Genomic DNA, 23,239 nt, shown 5'->3' on the forward strand with positions numbered 1-23,239 from the left:
ATTCTCCGGGACCGCACAGCTAGTATCTCAGTATCTGTGAGACATGATGTACAGTTTGTGGGATGCAGTCACGTTAAAGGTTCAAGATTTGGTATATAAACATTCAGACTGAACATCAGTTTCTGCTTTTGGCTCAGTACATCCAAGTTACTTAAAATCTCTTGCTTGTGACACAGAAAGTTTTGGTTTTATTTGTCCAAATTTTGATTTATCTGTCTTTAAGATTTCTGCCTTCATTCAGTACAATGAAAAATGAATGGAATTAACTTTGGAGCTCACGGCATTGAAAAATTACATGTTGAAAAGATTAAAAGTTCAACATCTCTTTCCAGAAACAGGCTTTGCACAGTCATGCCAATAGTTATGTGCTATTCCACTGTGCCAAGAAACGCAGCCATGCACCCACAGTGATGAGGAAGACTGACAATTAGCAAAAAATGTAGGATTCAGAATATTTAAAAAAAAAAAAAAAAAAAAAATCAGCTTCGCAATGTTAGCGAAAAAAAAATCCTTGTTAGGGAATAAAGAATACACACAGTGTGTTTTTGTGAGAAACACTGGATGTAAATATAACTTAAAAAAACAAAAACTCCACAAAATATCTTTAGGCTAAAGCTTGATAGATTAAAGATGAAAATGTTTTACACTTCATGTTATGTGAAAACATTTTTTCTGAGCTGTTTGGAGCATGATCAGGGGTTTGTTCATTAACACCAGTAACGCATCAGACTCACAAAGCATAATAATGATGCAATGCACAGCTTGGCAAAGACCTTTCTTTAAGAAAAAAATCCAATCTCAAATGAGAATCCACATATTATTCCCGCTTCAGTGCATTGGTGCGCATGACTTATGTGACTCAATTCCCTGCATCCAGTATACTCTGTCTGTAAATTAGATTTCTTAAAATGGACCCGACATAAGAAAATATCATTTTTATCAGTACAATGAACATCATAGTGAAAAGAGCAGTGCCGAAGAGGCTCTAAAAATATATAACTAATTAGAGTATTGGAATTTAGTCTTGGAGAATGACTGTCCATTTCTGCAGAATGTTGGCATAATTGTCTAAATAAAAGATCCAAAAACAATATTTGCGAGGTGTTCGTTAGGTTAGAATTGGATGTTAAATGAAGTGTCTTCTGTCCACCTACAGTATATTAAAATAAAAACAAATGTCTCATGCTTTATTGTTCATTTCATAAAAGATTTGAAAGAGTTCTTAGAGTACCTTTGCCTTACTTAGACCTTCCTAATGGGCACTCATACGTTGTATACCGTATGTTCCTAAGTTCTGAAGTACACATTAGAAGTCATAAACCTTCCAGTGAAGGATCCTCACCCTGCGGGTACGCTCCGTACCGTCACTGTATGCGTGCAGGACCCTGGCTGGGGTTTCAACTTCCCTTCTTCTCACCTTACACATTAATAAAACTCACGTTGCTAGTATGTGTTTTGATATCTGTGTTGTTGAAGCTCCCTAGTTGACCTCTTGCCCTTATTCCACTCTCGTGCCAATGAACACATCCAAAACATGGGATTAAGATACTGGGAAATTCCACCATGGAATCCCTCTGTTGGCATTTATGTGCTGTTATTCGTCATCAGACTGACCTTTGGCCCAGAGAGTGGGGATGATGAGACCCAATCAGAGAAAAAACACATAAATATGCAGCATGTCTGACAGCCAGTGAAAATGAATTTGATTGACAGCAGATGAAAGAAGAAAGTAGTAGAAAATGCAAATTTACCAGGTGAACGTAAGGCACAAAATAGCCATAGAGGGCTGCAGGGACACCGAAGGCCCAAATGCGATATCCCACAGACTTCCAGATGTTAATGTTGAAGACCTGGCCCAATGGTGGGCACTGTCTGCCTGTTTGGGTGTTAGTGGATTTGACAGGCAGGATGGGCTTGTAGGTGAAGCCGGCCAGCATCAGCACAAACATAAGGATGCAGAGGACGCGCATGGTGTTCTGAAGGCCCACTTTTTCCAACAGGCCTGACAGAGCAAATGGTAAAGTAATGGTGAAGATGCTGCTGCCAGCTGTCACGATGCCGTTCACCAGGCCCAGGCGCTTCTTGAAGTAGTGACCCAGGATGACCAGGCTAGGTTGATAGGCGAAAGAGCAGCCGCAGGCAAACACGATGCCATAGGTGAAGTACATGGGACCCAGGGACCTGTGAGGGAATAAAACAACAAGAAACATCACTGTACAGCCTTTTGACTCACTGCTGACAATGTTTTTCCAGGACAAAAATGAATTCCCAAGACATCTCCCAGCAAAGAATCGGCTACTGATTTGCATTAGTGCTCCTAAACAAGTTCTCATGGCACTGGCTGTGAGAAAAGCTAAAAAAAAAAACCTTATGAGCTGTTTGCATATGGCTCATTATGCAGTGTTTTTACTACAGGGGAGCTCCATTATCCAGATGACTCCAGCAACATGATTAAGCAAGTAAAAACGTGTTGTATAATGGTTGTCTCTTGCTCTGTTTCATTATCTTTGTGTTAAAAGGTTTTATTGATAATACTCTAAGAAACAGGAAAAATAAACCTTGACTGTTATTGTTATTTGATATTTTAAAAATGTGGCTTAAAGGTAGAGAATAACTCGGACATAGCCTCCCAAACTATAGCTTTTGATCTGTTTTATTTTATTTTGTCATTTCGTTGCGTTATTGAGCCATTTTATTGTGTTATTCGTTGTTTTTATTTTTCTACTCGGCTGCTGTAACACAAGAATTTCCCAAATCGGGATTAATAAAGTACATCTGTCTATCTAGCTATGCTGCCTACTTACCCACCAACAGCTCAAATGAAGCTGCTTAGTTGCAAGCAGCAAAGGATCATGGTTGTTTTGTCATGATCTTTCAGGTGAAGACATTACGGTTGTTAATTAGGCTGCTTTCCGTTGGTTTTGATGATTCTATTTACAGCTGGTTCAAATCATATATTTCAGGGTTCAAGCTCAGAAAGATAGTTTTAAATCAAATCTCCAGATGGTTGATAAAGCTGTCCCTCAAGGATCAATAGTAGGCCCCCTGATATTTAAATAACTAAAGTTCATTTTCCAACTGAGCAATGCAATGTCCATTTTTAAGCAGATGATACCATCTTTTATGCCACTGGCTCTACCAAAAATACTACAAACCAAGACTTCTGCAGGTTAGTCTTCTTGTGACAGCCTTCAGACCTCTTTTAGTAATTAAGCTTGTTCTAAACTGAAACAGAATGTAAACATTTCACAAGAGCACAGAGCTTTGATGTTCATACTCCAATCCATACTTGTAATGCAAATCTAATCAATACAGTGATGTCTGGACATTTAACATACAGTATATATTCAATTCACTTAAAAGAGATATTGATCTCAGTGACACTTCCTGAATAAAACACACAGGTCAGATCAGTCCAAATCCTGCTGAAGTAACAGACATATGTTTAATGCCACCAATATTAGGTACAATGTTCTGATAAGTGGTTGACTTTTGTCCTCTCTTTCAACATTAGGAAATTACATCAAGAAGTGCATTCGACAAGTGAGGTTGAGAATAATTTTTGTCCACTGGTGCAGATCCAAATAAATACAGGATTGAGCTCCCAGTTGTTTCAAAGTCCTGCTTGAGGTCATTTTATCTGCTTTATAAAATGACTTTCCAACAGAGAAATCAAATGATTAAGAAATGTTGCACCTTGCACTGTCTGCTGCAGAACTCTGCTGTCAGCCTGACCTGTGTTTGTGAAATGCTGCTTGAGAGTGACTTGATAAGCAGTAATTCACCTATTTTATTACTTATTTACTGCACTTAAAAGTGATGACAAAGTGAGCGTGGCACAATTGGTGCTTTATTTGGATCAGATATTTCTGTGTGTTGGTGGGAGTGTCTCCTCATGTGTAGACAAGTATGGGATTCCAGGAAATTATTCACAATGGAGTGCTAAGTACAGAGCCTCTTACCCACAGAGTAATGATAAAAGCTAGAAGGAGCATGCCTTGTTTTGGGGGATTAATTTAACAATTACATGCTTAAGTGTTTCCCAAATTTAGAATAAGTTAATACCTCTATACGGGAGTTATAAGCAGATATATGGAAATTTTTTAGCGTTTATAAGTAAATTAATCACAACTATAACTCAGCCTTTCAAAGTTCTACTATGAAACATCTATAACTGGTATATAAACAGTTAATGAATGCTAGCTAATATAGCATTGTTGTCGATCCAATAGATTGTCTTCATATGTTTTAAAGCTGCTACATGCTTTAGCAGGTAATACATGTTTTATAGCACACTACAAGGACTTGTAGTTTGTTTGTGGTACTAAATCATTATATAGGATTACATTATACCGTGTTATAAATCATTCATTAACTGTTCATTAACTACATCAGTTTCAGAGGCTTCACATGAGCTTTAATTGTAGAATAATAACCATATCTATAGTGTCCTTATATTTTCTTACAACTAGCTGTGCTGGAGTTTTCAGTTGTATTACATGATCTTCCTCAACAGCGGGAGTTGATCATGTGATATCATCAAAAGCATCATACAGCTACTTAATGGACTTTGTGGGGATATTGTGTTGTTGACTACTGTTTCAAAGGTCAATCTTGAATGTTCCATCTTGCCTTTTAAGCGAACATGTACAGGAAGTCTTTAAAGTGCTCAGAAAAGTGAAAATTTGACTGCGAAATTTAATCTGCTAAGAGAGATCATCTAATACAACTGGAAGCTCCAGAATAGCTACTAAATAGACTTTGTTGTGAGACTGTGTCCAAGGTCAAGAATTAAAATTTACATCTCTACATTATAATCTGTTGTATTGATTTATAAGCCATATTTTTTATGTTTTTAGTAAATGCTTCTAAATGTTAAAAAGGTTAGAATAAGGGTTCAAAATAAGTGTTACAAGTAAATTCTATATTTACAGAAACATATCCAAATAGATATCCAAACAAGTGAAGCTCCTGATCTTTTAATATAAAGGGTTAACTACATTTTCTGGCTAAGTGATGTCATATGGTATATGGCTTGTGTAGTGATAGCATGCTCTCATTTTGAATTGACAAACTTATTTGCTTCCTTACGTGACAAAGGAGCTGGCCAGGAGGCCGACCAGGCCGACTGCAGCGCCACCGACTGCAGTAATTCTGCAGCCGAGGATGTCGGTGAAGACGCTGACAATGGGAGAGCAGAAGAAAATCATCCCCATGGAGAGAGAGCCCACCCACGCTGCAAGAGACACAGAGAGAAAGCAAGAGAGGGTGAATCAATGAGGAAATCTGACATAACAAGCTGTGAGTCAGAGCGACTATCAAATCACATTCAAAGCAGAAAACTGCTAGAGACACCAAACAAAACTGTCTACGGTAAGATGGTGTTTAATATTATTGCTACAGACGTTGACTATAAAACAAAGCCCAATGATGCAATTATAGAACACTGGTACTCTTGTTTCCATGTACACATTCACTCACGCACACAAACACACACTGTACAGTCTAATTGCTCAGGGAACCAGTTGCCAGATATGTTACACGTCATGAGTTTCCTTTCTTAGATCTTGGGCATTAATCACACTCCACGTTGTTTCCGTATCAATTTTTCTTTGTGACCTTGAAGAAAACAGCTATGGAGATGCCACTTGCCTACAAGACCAAGTGTACGATGACTAAGACCTGAAATAGCAGGAAAACACATTGAGTGGACAGGAAGAAGGGATAAAGAAAACACATTAGGCCTAATCTCAACACTAAACACGCAGACACCATGGAGATATCATTTACCTCTTGGGTACAGCATAATGTAACATCTTACTAACCTTCCCTAGTAGACTCATGATTTACTAAAAATAATCCAGGCAAATAAATACTGTACATCAAATATGACTATAAAGGAGTCCTGCTCATAGTGCAGCTAGAGATATTAAAGGGATAGCTTCATAAACTTTACAGCATAATCTCTACTGGTTGACAAATCTCTATTGTGTCATGGTTAAAGGGACACTCCACCAATATTGTACATATAGTAAAATTACGCGTAAAATTGGTGGTCAGTGCAACTCAGCCTTTGAAAGACAGTTGTATTATGTCTTCTGTGGCTCTGGTGGAGCTTTGTTAAATTTGAACTAGAATTACGGCCTTGCGGTTGTATGCCTCTGCCAACCAGTCAAGTTGCAGTTTACATCCATGTCTGTCCAGACTCATATAATATATGTAGTGAAAACTGTGAATAAATAAAAGCGTATTTTTGGGTGAGATGGAAGTTATCTATATTTTGACATGTCGGATTCCAGTGAATAATTTCCAAAGAGAAACATGCTGTCTTCACTTAGAGACTATTTTTACATAGTTACATATAATTATCGTATGAATTCTTGAGTTATGGCCAAAAACCTTTTTTTGTGAGGGCACAGTGACCTTGACCTTTGATCTTTGACCACCAAATTCTAATAAGTTCTTCCTTGTGTCCAAGTGAACGTTTGTGCCAAATTTGAAGAAATTCCTTCAAGGCGTTTGTGAAATATCACGCTCATGAGAATGGGTCAGACGGACAGACAACCCAAAAACACAACACCTTTGGCCACGGCTGTCGCCGGCACGGAGGCATAAAAATTAACCCTGACGAGGTCATTGTTTTTTTTCAGCATGGGCTTGGATTACACATTTATGACAGAAAACCAGTTTTACCAAGTGGGGTGTGGAGTCTGAAAAACCTGGGTTCTTACCAGGCAGAGAGCGTCTAATGAGGAAATGCTCTTGGTGCATTATGAATAATGTAGGATTCAGTATGTCTGGAGCTTCACCTATACTGGGGACTAAATTTCAGGATATCTCTGCTGCTTCTTAAAAAATTTTCTTGCAAATCCTCCCACTCTAGGGACATATACATTGATAAGCAACAACGTTTTAATTTTGTGACTGTATACATACAGATATATATATGTGTATGTATATATATATATATAAATATATACATACACATATACACACACACATACACATGCACATATATATATATACGTATATACACATACACACATATGTGTACATGTATGGCTTTCCGTTACTTGAAGAAATTAAAGTAACGGAAAGCCAAAGGTAATTGCTAAGTATTTAACATTTTCATTCTGCTGTTTGCAGAGCAGAAAACTTGATATTTACTGTTCAAGTCAGCTAAAGTGATTATTTTTTGCCTCACAGAATGTCAGTAGAACTACAACTGCGACCAGCAGGACAACCACAGGGACCATTTGCAGTGTTTGCTCAGTGCTTGTTCGGCAGTGTTCTGTTAGTCTAAGGTTAAATAGCACTGTCACAAGCTGCAGCAGGCCTCTAATATATGTTTAGCTGCATGGAGCACATTTACAGCAATGCTGACAGGCAATTCTGGAATTGTAACAGCACAGAAGGACTCGATCATTTTGGGCTCTAACAAACAAAAGAAAAATCAAGAGGTATTTGTAGATGACTTGTATATTGCTATGGCCTTATGCCAAGTTGTTTTTTTTTCCTTAAGACAAATGAGCAGGCATTATGTTCTGACATATCCTGGAAACAACACTTGTTGCTCCAGAAAGGATTCATAAATAGAAACAGTGCAACCTTTAAATACATTGTTCTCGGCTTTTGTTCTTATCAAGGAGAAGAAGTAAACATGAAGATGGGGAGGGGAAAAACCATGTAACAACGCTGACAAAACACACAAGCACACGAATTGTGCAAGCCCTAATGGAGCACCCTTTGACCATAAAAAGGATGGGGAAGCTAGGAGTGAGTGACATGTTTTGGTCGGAGCGATGCCAGGGACACTTTTAGGTCTCCGATGATATCACAGTCCAATACTAGATAACAGCACAGGTAGGATAAAAACGACTAGACTTGACAAACCTGCTCAAAGAGAGACCAAAGAGATGTAGAATTAAGTGTTGAAGTTGTTTTTCTCAATTCTGAAGCTGGGTCAGGGCAAACTAGTGGGAAGAGATAGAGCAGCTGGAGTTTCAGTGTTTTTGTAGTCTGTTTTTCACGTGAGTAATGGTAGACCACTGTGCCAGGTTTCAGGGTTATTACTGGTTTTACTGCTGTCCGTACTCTCTCTGAGTCTTCACCTCGCCCCATGCTGTCACACTATTACACACTCTCAGGTTTCCCCAAGAGATAGAGTTTATGAAGCAGTGAAGCAGCTTAGAACAAAAACACTCCGCTACCCTGACAGGATTAATCATAACTGCACTGTCTAGCCCAACCTGCAAATCTGTGAGGCCATAGTGCAAATTGTTAACAAGGTCAGACTGTAAAATGAATGAAAAGGTTAAGGTCCAAAATTTGTTGTTATTTCTTAACAGTGCCAGTGTAGTAAATGTAGTTGTTGTCACCCTAAAGCTCTCACAATAACAATGTTAACGTGGTAATGTTTAGCAAGAAATATTTACCATGGTTACCTTCATTTTTGTGTGTTGCTATGCTATGGCTAACATTTGCTAGTGTGCAAAATTGCAATAAACACAAAGAACAGCTGCGGTTGATGGGAATGTCATTAGTTTTCCACGCATTTGGTTATAAACTAAATTACTGGACAAATTCAAATTGATCTGGTGATGGCGCTAGAGAAAAAGTCCGGGATCAGCAAAAATAATTTAATTCAATACAATTCGTCCTGAGAGGAACATTAACATCTTTACTAGAATCATCTGCAGGCTGATTTTATATGAGGACTGAAGCTAATTGCAGATAAATTGGTATCGCGATTGTAATAGCCAATAAGTAACAAGAAATTAAAGTAACGGAAACCCAAAGGTAAATGCTTGAGTCGTTTTATTACCAGTGTTGCTACACCAGAGAGCACTGCAACTCCACTACTGGCAACGCTCTACTCTGTGACTGACCAAAGGCGTCACAGCTCAGCTGAGCCCTACAGAGCAGAGTCGGCGTTTATGGATCTGTGTCTTCGTGGTAGCCATGTCCCCTCATTTCTCCTTTTGTTTAACCTAAATAGACCTGACAGCAGTCGTGTCTGCTATGCCTGGTTTTGCTCTTCTCGTGCACTTGACAGCAAAGCAGTTGAGCCTTGAACAAACTTGATTTTACTTTCAGTCTTGAAACAGTCAGTCAGACAGCTCTTGTTAGTAAATGAACAAAGGTCCTATTGTTTTCTCCCTCATCAGTCTAGCGCTGACAGACGCTATCAAACACATACCTGCAGTTGATCTGTTGCTGAATTAGTTAGCCACAGCGCTAGCCAATGCCATGGCTTTTGAATCTAAGACGACTAATGAGCCGTTAACGTATAGTGTTATACTCATTCTGTCAAATGATGTAATTGTAACAATATCTGCGAGTTGCATGTCAGTACAGTTACAGTTTGTGCATTTGGAAACATATGTCTGATTTTCACCAAAGACTCGGTTTGCCTCAAAAATATTTAAAGCTGAGGTACAGTGGCTTTTCAGAATTAAAGCTAACCCTTTAACCCTAATCATTCTCAAAAATCTTTGTTATGTGTTTCTGTTAAAAAATGAATATCAGCTGAAATATCGTTATCAAATTTTTGTAAACACTTTAATCCTTTTTGTTAACACAAAAATCCTGTATCAGCTGGGCTCTTGTCTGTACCAAATTTCATGGCATTCGATCCAATACTTTTGGAGACATTTCACTCAAAATCAAAAATTTCAACCTCATAGTAACACTAGAGAAAAGATCAGGGGATCACCAAAGAAAGCATGGTTTCATCCTCTGGGGACCAAGAATGTCTGAATAAGCCTTCATGACAATCTATCCAGTATTTGTCAAGATATTTCAGTTTGGACCGAAGTGGTGGACCGACCAACTGACTGACATTGCCTTCCCTAGAGCTATGCCTTCAGTGTGGCTAAAAATACATTTCTAGGGCATTCCAGATTGTTTCAGGTATTATATTCTGTACATATTTTTGTGCAGCTTTGTCAATGTCAGCTACACCAGAGCGAGTAAATGTCTGAAATATTTATAAATGTACATTTCAGGATTACAGTAAGCATTCTTGTACAAACACTTTGGGATCTTCCCTCCCTGTTTCCCACACTATTTTATACATTGCACAGATGCTGAAGTTTGAGTGGTTAGACACTCATTTTTAAGCGTCAAAAACAGAGGCAAACTCACAGGACTCTGAGTTAAACCAAACCTGACCTGATCAGCAGATGTTTTCTGAGCACAGAGCAGCGATATCCCTTGGTCTAAGGCTACACAAATTTATGCTTCCACATGTAAAAATACTGATGTGTAAGCTACATGTAGTTTCCATCCTCTTGCTCAATGCACCACTCTGGTTTCCCCAGTGTGAGCCAACACGCTGCCAAAGCTTCTTAGGAACTCCTCCAGACACTGCAGTCAGAAGAATGCACCAAATTCAATGGGATCTGCTCTGCTTGGTCTCATATTTGTGGGGATATCAACTCCCTTTAAGCAACATAATGTAATAAATGGCAGTGAACAAGAAAGGCAAAGAATCCCTCAAAGACAACAGGAAATTGTTGTTATGGTTTCATCTGCCGGCTCTCTTGATTTAAAAAGCATTTACGCTTCAGACAAAGAGGAATTCCAGATTGAAAAATGTAATTTCAGGATTCTCTCTGTCCCAGTGACATCCATGGCTAGCCGCGGGCCCGCTTGGACACTGTAAGACAAGGCAGAGTTGCCCTAAGTCGTCTGTCTGCTTTGTTAAAGACTCCTTGCTGGAAACCCCTCCACTCTGAACCCAATCACCCCACAATGACTGAACCTACAGCAGTGAACACTGCATAACACTCTCCCAGCAAACCAGAAAGGATGTATACAAAAGCCCCTGAGGTGACACTACTCACAGTTGAATTAAAACTCAAATCCTCGGTGTCGAGTTCATCTGCATGCACAAGTCCTATCAGCAGTAATCATGCTGTTTGAGCCTCTTATGCTGCCCAGAACAACGGTTCCTAACCTTTTTTTTCCTGACGTAAACCTTTATCAAAAACACCCATCATATTCCAAATAAGATTTTTTGAATAGATTACAAGCTGGATCTTATTTAACAACATTAATTATATAAAAATTGATATTGTTAGAGTATTTTTATACAGTGGAATTGCCAATGTTTTTCATGTTTTTGGTCAAATTTGCATTTGTATAAGTATCCACTTTTAGCCACCTATTTCAACTGTTTATTCATTTCTTCTATTTATTTCAAAGGTTTATTCATTACTTTTAGTGAATTATTTCAACTATTTATTAATTACTTTTAGCTAGTTCCACAATTTCTCCATTTCCTTTTAGCAAACTACTTCAAACAATTATCCATTACTTTTCCCTAACTATGTAACCATGTCTCTTCTCGTTTGCTAACTAGTTCCCACACACTCTTAATCACATCACGTGGTGTTACCGTGTTACACCTGACTCAGGTTAGTGATATATGTACTGTGCAGTCAGCCTATCATAGGTGGTAGCTTACTGGCTATTGTAAGTGCACTAAAGATCACCATCACACCATTTTCTCCCTCCTAAACACAATCAAATAATTTTTAATCTAATCATAATTTGAATTCTTTCCAATTAGTTGAGCTTTCCATGAATGCAGCCACTTAAGTACAGACAGGGGTACATGGTTAGCAATCGCTGGCCGAGAACATCAAATGAAACCAAGTGTGTAAAGCACAGAATGGCCCTAATGGATCCCTGATGACTTGACTTGAATTTGTCAATAAAGTCAGAAGGTGTGCATTAAAGCAAGGGCCTGGAGAGTTATCTATTCACCAAAGTTAATGGAAACAACTAATGGACAAGCATACTTGGGTCATATTGCAGTGGTGTGACAGGCCATTTTCCCGGCTTGGTCAAATAAACAACTTGTTCCTGTAGCACATTCTAGGAATCTGTTGACTAAAGATGCTCAGGCTAAAATGTAGTTACAACATGGAGAATGAAGTCAGGCTTCATTTAACACCAGAGACCACTTAAAACTCTCCCCAAGGTCTCAGGCTGTTACACTGGAATAAACACAGAGTGAGGTGAAAAGGTGTTAATAAATCAACTAAAAAAAAACCACAGGAACAGATGTCCCACTCTATCACCCCCTCAACATGGAACCTTGCAGTAGGGTTCATCATTTCTCTCTGGGTGTTTTGCCATGATGTAACTAATGTCAATGAAACTGCCTTTTTTTTAAAAGAAGTATGGGCTATACATCTTATTATCTTATTATCTCTATCTTATTATAATGAAAGTCAGTGTATTTTCATTAGAGTGCACATTTCAGTATCTTACCAAGAGGAAAATCTTTCCCGTTTTCACAGATGGAAGAGTTGGTCAAAGAGCTGCCTCAGCTTAGAAATAGTGTATTTCTGTAACAGATAAAGAACTATTGAATAACATCTGTTTAGTCCATTTAAGTTATGGGATGTCATCGGAAAATCAGGAAGATGCAGAGCAGCAGCTTTCAAAGACAACCATAGGCTTGGCTAGATGCTAACGTTTCTGCACTGGACAACTGCAGCTCCCACATTTCTGTAAGAAATCACCCTATCGTGTTTCAGCTTTTCAAATGAAAGACAACAACAGATTAAAGACACCCTCTCACTCAATGTGGGACGCAGACCAGTAGAACTCAAGCTAACGCTACAAGCGGATGGGAGGTGATTGCTTTTTTACAAACAACACATTTCAATTATCAGTTCAAGCACACACAATTTGATCCTCGGCAGCCAACGATCAATATGACCAAGTTTTTATTTGACCATAGCTTGACGAAATTGTAGTTGCCGGGAACAAATATTGTAGGAATACTATGACACTGAGGAGATTAAGAAATGCTAAGGTTGGGACATTGGTGATTTTTTTCTTTATTTGTATTCTCAATCAGACATTTTAAAAAGTTGGTGACCGTGGAGGTATCCTGAGGGAACACTTGGTCTTGTTTATCTGAAATGTTAATTAAGTTAAAAATTCCTAATTTAGCTGGAATGTCAAATGTTAATTGGCTAGAGTCTTTATCAGAAGCATCCAGTTTTAAACGTAACTGCAGTGAAATGCTATTTGTCAGACAGACGTATTGATTTAACTGCTGAACAGTCGGCAAATTGGAGTTAGATAAGAGACCTCTGTTTAACCTTACAAGGAGACTACCCATAGCAAAGATGTACAAGCTCAGGCATGCTGTGTCTGCGTGGGTTGCTCTTCTTTCTTCTCTAAATTGACCCACTGAAGTGTTATTTTTCCCCTAATGACGTGAAGATGAACAGGTGAACCTAACGATAAGGCATTTTGTATTTCTTCTTTTGGCAAGATGAACATATCTTTGCATTCATTCAGAGAATACCTCGCAATGTTCTTATTTTTCAAACCAGAACCCAATGTAAAACATAGCACATCATAAAAATATTGCTGATTGTAGATGGTTGGTTTTGACATTCGGAGGAAATGCAAACTACTTCAATGACCATTTGTTTTGCTAGAAATATACAAACCCTAACAGCCTGTGGTGGAAAAGACAGAGCCTTTCTGTAGCTCGACTTCTTCTAGTGTGAAGAAAGTTGGAGATTAATTTGAGGTGTTAAGCTACGACTTACTTCACATTCACACGTCCAGTGTTACCTACAGGGTAACATACACCTCTGGCCTTTCCTGTACTGGATGGAGACACAGACAGTACACAGGACCCAGACTGACTGGATCCGCACAGACAGAGGTAATGATGGAGCAGCTCAATGGGCTGAACTGTTGCTGCATTAGAGCCTCCACCCAACAGCCTCACCAGCCAGCTCGCATTACAATCAGAGTTTTAGACCCATGGGGTCAGGAAGTGAACCACACTGTACTGAACTCTCTGCTGGCTCCCGCAAGGCAGAGCAAATTTTTCTCTGGTGAAGACAGTGAGAGAAGAGGACAAAGGAAGAAAAGGAAAAAAAAGAAGTAAAGAAAAGCCAAGTAAAGGTGTAGAATTTGGTGTTGAGACCCTTGTGTTTCCCAGCCGGCCTTGGATTACATCCTGACAGAGCTTTATTTCCTACAGCTTGTCTCATTAGAAGAAAAATGGCAACCCAGTCTCCTTCTTACAAAAAAAACAAAAAAAAAAACAAAGCAGGCAAGCGGCAGGGTTAATGGGTTTACGAGCTGTGGTCTATGTTAAGCTAAACATGTTTGGCACATAGCTGAGACTCATTACTAATGTCCCTCCTGAGGGGAATCGCAGTAACAGAAGCTACGAGCTACGAGCGCTGGAACATCTCCACAACTGGCTTTTGTCTGCTCTGAAATTTGAATCACTGGCCAAGACAAACGATAGATGACATTGTTTAATGTATAATCTGGATTTGAGTGGGATCGAAGACCTGAAGTTAAACTAAATTGTAAATTGACGCCAAGTATTCTCTCACTACTATTCACAGAAAAGTTAGAGAGTAAGTGGGAGGACAATATTAAAAGCGGTGATTTGGGTTTTCTTTTAGTTTACAGGATTTCTTCATTTGAAACAAAGCCCTGCGATGCAGGGCTATGTCCATGCACCTTGGTGTGATACTGCTCCATTCAAGCCCTCATCAGAACAGCCCCAGTTATTAATTTATTACAGATCCTGACCAATTACACTTCATAATTAATCCCTATTCAGACAGGATTAGCTCAACAGGAGGAGGTACACTGCAAAAAATATCCACTTGGAGTCTGGATTTTGTTAAGACATGAAACTAATTTATGTAATATCTCATGCTTCATCATGACACTAATAAAGGGTTTTGTTTTTTTTTAATTAGATGGAATTCTCCCTCTGCACTGACAGACAAATGTACAAATTTCAAAGGGTGAAAAAGGACAAAGAGTTCCCCTTTAAAATTTAATATGATACATCATTACTTGTTCAAACTGATATTTTTGCAGTGTAGGGTGGTGTCATTGTTACTGACACGGGTCCATGGTTTTAGTCCCCTCTGCATCTGTTGAGTCTGATAAGGTTTTGCCATCTTTTACAACAATAATTATTCCTGAAATAAGTGGATCAAGGAAAATCAGTTGCAGCCCGAATGGATGTTATAAAACAGAGACCCCTGCAGGTGGAGCCTGCAGGGAAGTACCTGAGGAAATTCTTGCTGCTGTTCTCAGGTCAAGCTTCGGCCCCATGACAAACCTAAAGTGGTGTTATTGTATAACAACCATCCCTGTTTAAGTATGACTTTATAGCTGTTCAATCACAAACACCCCAGTCAAAACCCCCAGTCAGGGCCTCACTGTGCTGCAGATACACATCTGGCCCTGAGGGGATGATATAGCATCACAATCATTATTCCATCTCCTGCTTCGAGCAGCTGGAAGCCATTTACACAGGGCTGCTCCACCGGAGGCTCTGGAGGGGGAGAGGTAGTAAGAAATGTCCTTTTTTCTGTGCTTGCATCCCAAGTTGCCACTCGTGTCCTTCATGCGTTTTCTGGCCTTACACCACAGGAAGCCAAAACTTCTGCTTGGTGACTCAAGTTGCGGAACAGCTGCAGAGTAATTTATGGCTGTGTATAAAAAGGAGAGAAAGCACATCATACGAATGCTTGGAATAACTTCTCTCTGCAGTAGAGGTCCATCTGAAAAATGTTAAATGGGAGCTGTGTTCTGTGAGAGAGGAAAGGAAAGGGGGTGGTGTGTCAGAGCTGGTTGGTGATTGGGGGAGCTTTTCTTCCACCCCATTTTCTATTGTACAGTATAGAAAATGGCAACGAGCCACTGAGTCTTTACTCAGTATCTCCAAACTTACTGGTATCTGCATTAAGAACGAGAATGAAAAAGTCACATCAGAGTTTTGCACTAGTTCCTTCATCCAGGTTACTGAACTGCAGACAAGCGTTGACTTTAGATAAATATGAAAAAAATGATTTCATCATTTTTTTCAACATTTTTACGTCACAGATCCCTATTCTGTGTTTAGTTGCCAAAGCAGATGCTTTTGACTCACTTTGGTTTCTCATGCTAACTAAATATTTATTGAAGCTGCTTGTGCCCTAAATCCAATAGATGTACACAAATGTGATGTGCTGACCACTAGCTTTGTCATGGAAATGCCCAACAACGCTTTATAATCGGTGAAGGCACAAACTATTCAGTATGACTGCATGTAGTTTGTCCTTGTTAAACTAAATGTAAACAGGCACTCGACAGACATAAACAAACTACCTTGCATCCTTCAGAGCTGAGCGATAATTCTGTCGGCTTATCGCTATAAGCAACACTTTGCGTACACATAGCGATTTGAGCCTTTGTTAATATAAGAATATCGATTAGAGCAGCTTTTACTATGTACATGTAGAGAGTACCCACTCTGAACATCTTTTTAATGTCTTCGATAAATCTGACAACTCCATGTAATAATAGCTGGAAGAAAACGCACCTTAGCTAATAACCAAATTAGCCCACCCGCACTCACTAAGACAAAAACTTAAAAAAATACAATGCGTATATAATAAAACCCCGGGACAGAGCTGTAATACTAGGAATGTTGTTTTCTATGGCTCCATCTGTGCTTACAAACTGTGTCTTCTGTATGTCTGGGCTGATCTCTCCAAGCACATGCACCGACCAGACCGATCATATACCCCTGAATCTCGTTAACGCGCCAGTGTGGTTTGGTATGGTGCTGCATGTGATGTGTGTTGTCCATGCTGAGTTCTGAGCTGTCATTTACCAAGTGAATTACCCCCCGGGACAATAGATCTTTTTTTTTTTTTTGTGCATTCAGGGATGCAGCGGAGAGTCAACTGAATAAATCAGAGTTTCCTCCCTCCGCTTATGGGCTTTTAAGAAGAAGTGTAATGCTTTAACTTTCATGATGGGAGCTGGAACATCTTTCTTTTACACATACCTAATTGCAAAAATAGCATAACTGTAATGGAAGCGCTATCAAATCCATCAAATTGCATTGGCTGAATCAAATTGTATTGACTGCACTACCTGTGTAATATCTAGCTAATATCTCGGGGCACTGCCTTAATGATTGCGTGTGGAGATGAGCACTGAATCAGTATCAGCAGCAGAGATACAGAGATACAGCACATCTCCCACCTTCAATGCCCCGTCAACCAACCCGAAGTCGCTCGACAGCAGGTCTTTATGTCCTTTTGCTCATGTGTCTTCCAGCCCCTCAGGCTGTGGCCTGATGATGAGTGTCATGTGCAGGAGTTCAAACAATTGGTCCTTCTGTTGCGACTGAAGTGGTGCTCTGCTTCCAACGTGTTTACCTGCTCCAGGCTTTATCTCTTGACAACCTTCACCTAAACTCAAGCTTACGAACGCGCCTGAGATCAAACGGCCAGTCAAATATTAACCTGTGTATGCTTTAAACTTGTGAAGGTTTTTTTTGGACTGATTTGATCCACGTAATGTTGTTTTTCTATAACTTAAGTTGCTAAAGCAGGCCAGAGGTCCTATTTGTAGGATATACTGTGAGAGCTACTTGAAAAAAAAAACAGGCTGGGACGATACCTAGGTGGGATTCAGCTGGGACAATGACAAGAATATACAGAAAAAGCAAGACCGTGTATCTTTCCAAATAAAGAAATAACACGGTTTTACAGTACAAATGAAAAGCTGAATTTGCCAACAATAAAATGCACCCGTAATCAATCGAATAAACTCAGAGGTCTTGCTGCTACAGCCTTACGTGGTCTGGTATGACCAGTAGCTTATGGTAGCTGAAGTTAGTAAATTTTATATTGGTGTGTAACTGTCGTTACTGAGTCGAGTGACTGACTTTATGATCTTCTTCTGCTATTGTTACACTACATTTGCATTTACCATTACCCTGCAGCCACCAAATGGCCATTGTTGCGCAAAGGTTACACAGAATCGCTTTAATGAAGGACTATTATTCACATTTTAAACGGCAATCAACTGATGGAGACAAATCACATATACTGTACTTACATGCACTGTTTCTTGGCCAGGCAACCAGTGGAGACTCCTGAAAGTTACTGCTCACCGTCATTTCTACACTTTGTTTTTGTGTGAATTAAACAAACGAGATTCCAGTCTGGCTAAAAGAAAAGCTGCTGACTGTATCTTCGTAGCTAACGGGCCGACATGAGAGTGGTGCCGATCCTCTCATGAGACTCTCTGTCAGAAACAAATAAGCGTATTTCCCAAAGTGTTCAACTTTTGGGGTTTTTTTTACTTTTTTTTTTTTTTTTTTTTACCTGGCTTTTAGCAGTGACACCATTTAAACGGGCTTCTCTTTTTACGTTAAAGACACTATACGTAAGAATGTGAAGCATCTGACATATACTGACTGAGAATCTTCACAGACATCTAACCTGAAAGTAGCACTTTGCATTGAGCTGCAAAGAAGCAGGACGAGGCAGAAGAAATCCAAAGTGTGAAAAACTAGAGAGCGAAAGGAGAGGGGAAGGCTTCACACAGAGAGTCCTTCCTCTAGGATCGGATCAAGCTTCACTGGGTTCGGTCTCAAAGGACAGGCCGCCTTACAGCTGTAAGTCAGGCCGGGGGCAAAGACTCTTTGGCGCTACTGAAAAATAATGTCATTTATGATCCCTCTCGACTCGAAAAGAGTGTGCGAGCATCGGCAAGAGAAAATAACTGTACTACCTCTTGTTAATATGTGGAACATCCAGTCCGCGTTGCACAAGCACACCGGGGTCAGGGTCATATTTCTTGTCAGTAGATTTATGGATACCACGCTTCATCTAATGTTGTTGGCAGAGGCAGGTCAAACTCCAACCAATTACTGGCACGTCAGCTGCTTGGCTGCAGTGTAGTCTGTTATGAGCCTGTGGGTGATTGTGAAACACGTCTCCTAGCCACCCCGCACGCAGTGTGGCAGGCTCTCACCGGCAGTGACACTGAAACAATATTTTCAGCTACTTTCAACCGTACAGTCGCTGTGTCATGTTCACATCTAGGCACAAAATATCAGCTTCAGCTATCTCGCTTCCCTTTACGTTTTCCTTTGATACTGAGGAAAAATGATATCCAGCAAAAACACGGGCACGCCACTCCTTGTTATTGACATAGGAGTCAATCAACCACATGGGGTCAGGTTTCTTCCGATTGGTCAAGACGGCATCATGAAGCACTCTAAACTCTCTGCTACGACATTAGATGACTGGCAAGCGGTTTTAAAGGCATGTGGCCCAGGAGTAACCCCATCTGGCATTCCCACAGGGAGGGAAGCTGAGCCTGCTACACCGGTTTGAAGGCCACTGACCTGACAGTTCAGACTGGTCTATGAGCTGGATCTCCCCGCCCCAGCCTTATGCACTGTGATTGGTTGATTAAAAATTCCACTTTTTGTGCACGTTATCTGCGGCACTAGAAAAGATAACACCTGCCATGTGAGTGCTGAGGACGTCAAGCAGCCTGTCACGAATAACTTGTCTTACACAGAATGTGTCCCATTTGCGAAATGCATCAAGATCCCACTTGGTTTTTTTCGAACGTACTCATGTCACAAGACCAGAGAAGTGCATCTGGCATTTTGTCTCATACAGGATTTTATCGAAGGAAGCTTTTCAGTGGTTTTCTTTAGTGTTGATAATGTGACAGGACAGGCCTGAATGCTGTAAAGAAAATAGGGGATTTCTTCCATTGGAGATATGATCATCCTGCTTAGGCAAAAACGTGCCTTGCAGCACAAGTTTGCAATATGCTTTGTGTTTAAATCTCCTTATGGTTAATCATGAGACTAATTCTAAAGCCATCAACCAGTTTAGTGTTAGTTAATTATACGACACTGAGCTTTGCAGGTCTGTAAAGAAGTAATTTACTGCCTTATCAGAACAGAAAATTGACTTAAACAATAAACCATACGGTAAAGCATACAAACTACTGACAGTAATTAGGCTGCATGATAAATAATGCACGCTGCAGTCACTGCCATGTTGTGGCAGAGGTCAACTACAGCTTCTCCAGATGAACTGTCACAGCTACAGTATGTCTGCATCAGGTCAGAAGTAATCCAGGGTCATATTCAGCTGAATAGGCATCAGTCGTTTTTCATTGTGTTTCCAGCTGGAGTCCATTAACAGCCAGGTTGTGGTTCCCAGAATGAAAGGACACACATACTAATTTAATTACAACGGGACTCAAGGGAGATTTTAATTTCTGGAGGAATTTCAAATGCCACCACAAACTGACCTGCTGTGACAGGTGAATTCTCCTCTTTAAGGCGCCTTTCACCAGGAAATGGACTTTCTGTTGGAACCCATAGAGTGGTCGTGACCAAAAGGTGTTCAGTATTCAGTTACAAATTTTTGGTTTATTATTTGGACTACAAAAATAGGAATAAGGACGTTGTAGGACATTAACTTGACTGATTCAAAAAGAAGACAATGGAACTTCCATATAAGTTACTGAGGAGCTGGTAATTGATACTGCAACATTCCTGTGACTGCTCGCATTTCGTTGAACATATAAAGACCCCAAACACAGATTATTCTTTTAATAACTTATCCATTTTGAGTTGTGTAGTATCATACGTTTTTCATCACTTAAACGTACAAAATACGAGTTTATGAAAGAAAAAAAGTCATTTCAAGTCGAGGTAGTTTGTGAGCAGTTTGAATATGAGACACGTGAGTTGGTTTGTCTCCGTTGGGTCTCACAATGCTGGGAGCTCAGATGGGTTTTCAGTGTGTAACCACCTGTATTTCAGTCCCACAGACAGACGTGCTGTCAAGAAATATGCAGTGCTATTTGTACCAGTGAAGAACACAAGTATGGAGATACCTATGACTGCACTTTAAAGAGCAAACACTAAACCGTAAATGAACAACTAGGGATTTGGTAATCGCTCCATTTTATGTGGGATGATTACTCGGTCTCTTAATGCTTGCTCCTTTTGATTACATACGTACAGATTGCCCCCATTGGGGTGAATAAAGGAGGACATCAGGCAGAGCCACAACAACACTGGATCACAACACTCACACACTGTTCCAGCCTTCAAAGGTCAACCCCATACTTTCCAGCTATAGTGTCTGCTAACTTCTGCAGAACGGAAACATCCGAGCCACTTGGCTTTTTAATGTCACTAGTTAGAGGTAACGCAGTTTCATATCTTACGCACAGCAGAGCCAGTGCCTTACATGTCTGAGATAAGAGTCCCACCCCGGTATAGAAGTTGTGCCCTAAACATGCACCATGTCATGAGAAACATGGCACGATGAAAGTAAAAGCTGTATCCATAAATCCTCAGTTGGTTTACATGGAGATGTCTCCACAGCAGTGCCTACTCTATTATCCCTACAGCACTGTACACTGATCAGCCACAGCATTAAACCTGGTAATTGCTGATAACAAATCAATTCTGTGTACGCGCAGACAGCAGATGGAGAGGACGGGCCGAGGGCTGCAAGTGTTGGTCTGTCTTCAGACGGCAGTTTCTCTTGAAACTGCCGTCTGAAGACAGACCGAGTGTGCAGATAGGCGAGGTCATGTCCTGAGCAAGGGATATGGTGTGTAGTTCCTCTTCCAAAACACTGTCACTGTCATGTGAAGAAGACGAACAAATCGTCAGGGAATACTGGACAGGAAAACTAAACTACAGGTGGATATAAGAAGGAGTAAATCATATTAGTCCTACTTAGATCAACTACAAGTTCATTTGCTATTGGCCTGATGGTATTTTTTAACGTTCATACAATGAATCTATCAGTCCTTTTGAGTAAATTTTTCATTCCATAAAATGCAAAAAAAAAAAAAAAAAAAAAAAAAAGGAAAAAATCCCCATCGCATGTTCTGAGGGGTGATGGTGACCAGTTCAAAAGACTTTTTTGTCCAACCAAAAAGTCCAAAACCTACAATTACCTGACAATAACATAAAAAAAGAGAAAAGTTGCAAATTGAGAAGCCAGAACAAGTGAATGTTTCACACTTTTCCCTATAATGAAATGACTTTTTCAGTGATTTGTCATAAATTTTCTGTAACATCGACTAATCAAATTAAAAATGATTCAAATAATAGCAATAATTGAACTTAGTCACTTGTTATATGGTATATCTATTTGTTATATCTATTTGGTATATCCTTTCTAAAAAGTTTGGGGGACTTGAGAAGAACACATTTCAAAAATGTCTTCTGTCTGGTCAGAACTGAACAGAAGATATTAAAAAAAGTGCAGCTGTTTTCACGGGCAGTGTAGACAGACCTTCATGTGTTTCATTTTATGTCTAAAATATTCCCTTATTTGTCTTAGAACTATCTTTGCCTTTTTACTCGCCATGTTGTCATTATTTCCTATCATAGCAGCTCACCTCAATAATGAGAATATGATTACGAGAGAGAGGAATCACGCCGATCAAATTATTCGTCCGGCTGTAGGTCATGCCCAAACATCACCAGGACGTCTCCCAAAGATATTCGGATCCCGCTGCACTGACAGTCTTAACAGCGCTTGTTACGGCGCTATAATCACTTTTAGTTCTGTCAATTAAGAGCCATACTTTCTTCTTGGTCATACTGAGATAAAAACACCAATGCCAAAAGGAAAGGGATTCCATTATAATGATTCATGATGTTTATCAGGTCTTTCTGGCTTCTAATTCTGGCCGTCAAAGTGGCGGGCCCCTCCCACTTCCTCTTGCCATTCTTGGAACTTCTTCCACGCCGGTGTCCAACTTCAAAACCACTTCACTAGCCGATTAATGCCCGTCATTCCACGGCTCAAGACAGGAAGACCTGCTGGAGGCAGTGGTTGACATGGCTAAAGTGGCACTTCACGTTAACTCTGGGAACAAGCAAACAGGTTCTGGAACAACACCCAGATGACTGTGCGCTTATGTCAGGAGTTATGTCAGGAAAAAAATGCCTAAATCCCAACCCCTGTCATCATCACAAGAGCATGAGAACAAGAGCCAGTGTAAACTTAACCCTCTAAAGCTAAACTTTACATCCTTGGTGTCAGGCACATTTTCCGTTTCAGCTGCAGATCTTTAATCCAAAAAAGGGGGATATTGCCACAGTTCTGTATCATACTATTGGGTTTTGTGGAGGTTTCAATATCACCACTGATCTAGACTTCACACACACAGACAACTGAGAAAACCCAGGCAACCCAACAGTTGCAAAGGCTTATACCAAGGTGGCGATGTCACACTGCAGAAGACAGAGCTTTTTATCTTCTGCTGGTATGACATAAGGGAAGCAAAGCTGACAGACGTTCCGAAAAAGGTGTGCGGTGAGTGGATCCTGGACATGACACAGCAAGTAGAACGATCAGGGAGATTTTAACACTAC

The 23,239-nt window shown here is 40.0% G+C and overlaps 1 protein-coding gene across 3 annotated transcripts in view; it reads right to left on the reverse strand.

Moving 5' to 3' along the window:
* Nucleotides 1-23,239, reverse strand: part of slc16a10 (solute carrier family 16 member 10) — a 39,633-nt gene that overhangs the window by 12,461 nt on the left and 3,933 nt on the right. Inside the window, exons 1-3 of one of the 3 annotated variants that reach the window (XM_040126224.1) lie at nt 18,592-18,742; nt 5,092-5,236; nt 1,752-2,181 (exon numbers count right to left, since the gene is read on the reverse strand). In XM_040126224.1, the coding sequence (XP_039982158.1) occupies nt 1,752-2,181; nt 5,092-5,236; nt 18,592-18,652 (636 nt within the window). In that variant the 5' untranslated portion in view covers nt 18,653-18,742. Of the gene's footprint in view, nt 1-1,751; nt 2,182-5,091; nt 5,237-17,913; nt 18,128-18,591; nt 18,743-23,239 lie in introns of those variants that run through there. The other 2 variants (XM_040126223.1, XM_040126222.1) reach the window with 2 other exon arrangements.

This window comes from Xiphias gladius, chromosome 4 (assembly GCF_016859285.1).
Source record: "Xiphias gladius isolate SHS-SW01 ecotype Sanya breed wild chromosome 4, ASM1685928v1, whole genome shotgun sequence".
In the NCBI taxonomy this organism is placed as follows: Eukaryota; Metazoa; Chordata; class Actinopteri; order Istiophoriformes; family Xiphiidae; genus Xiphias; species Xiphias gladius.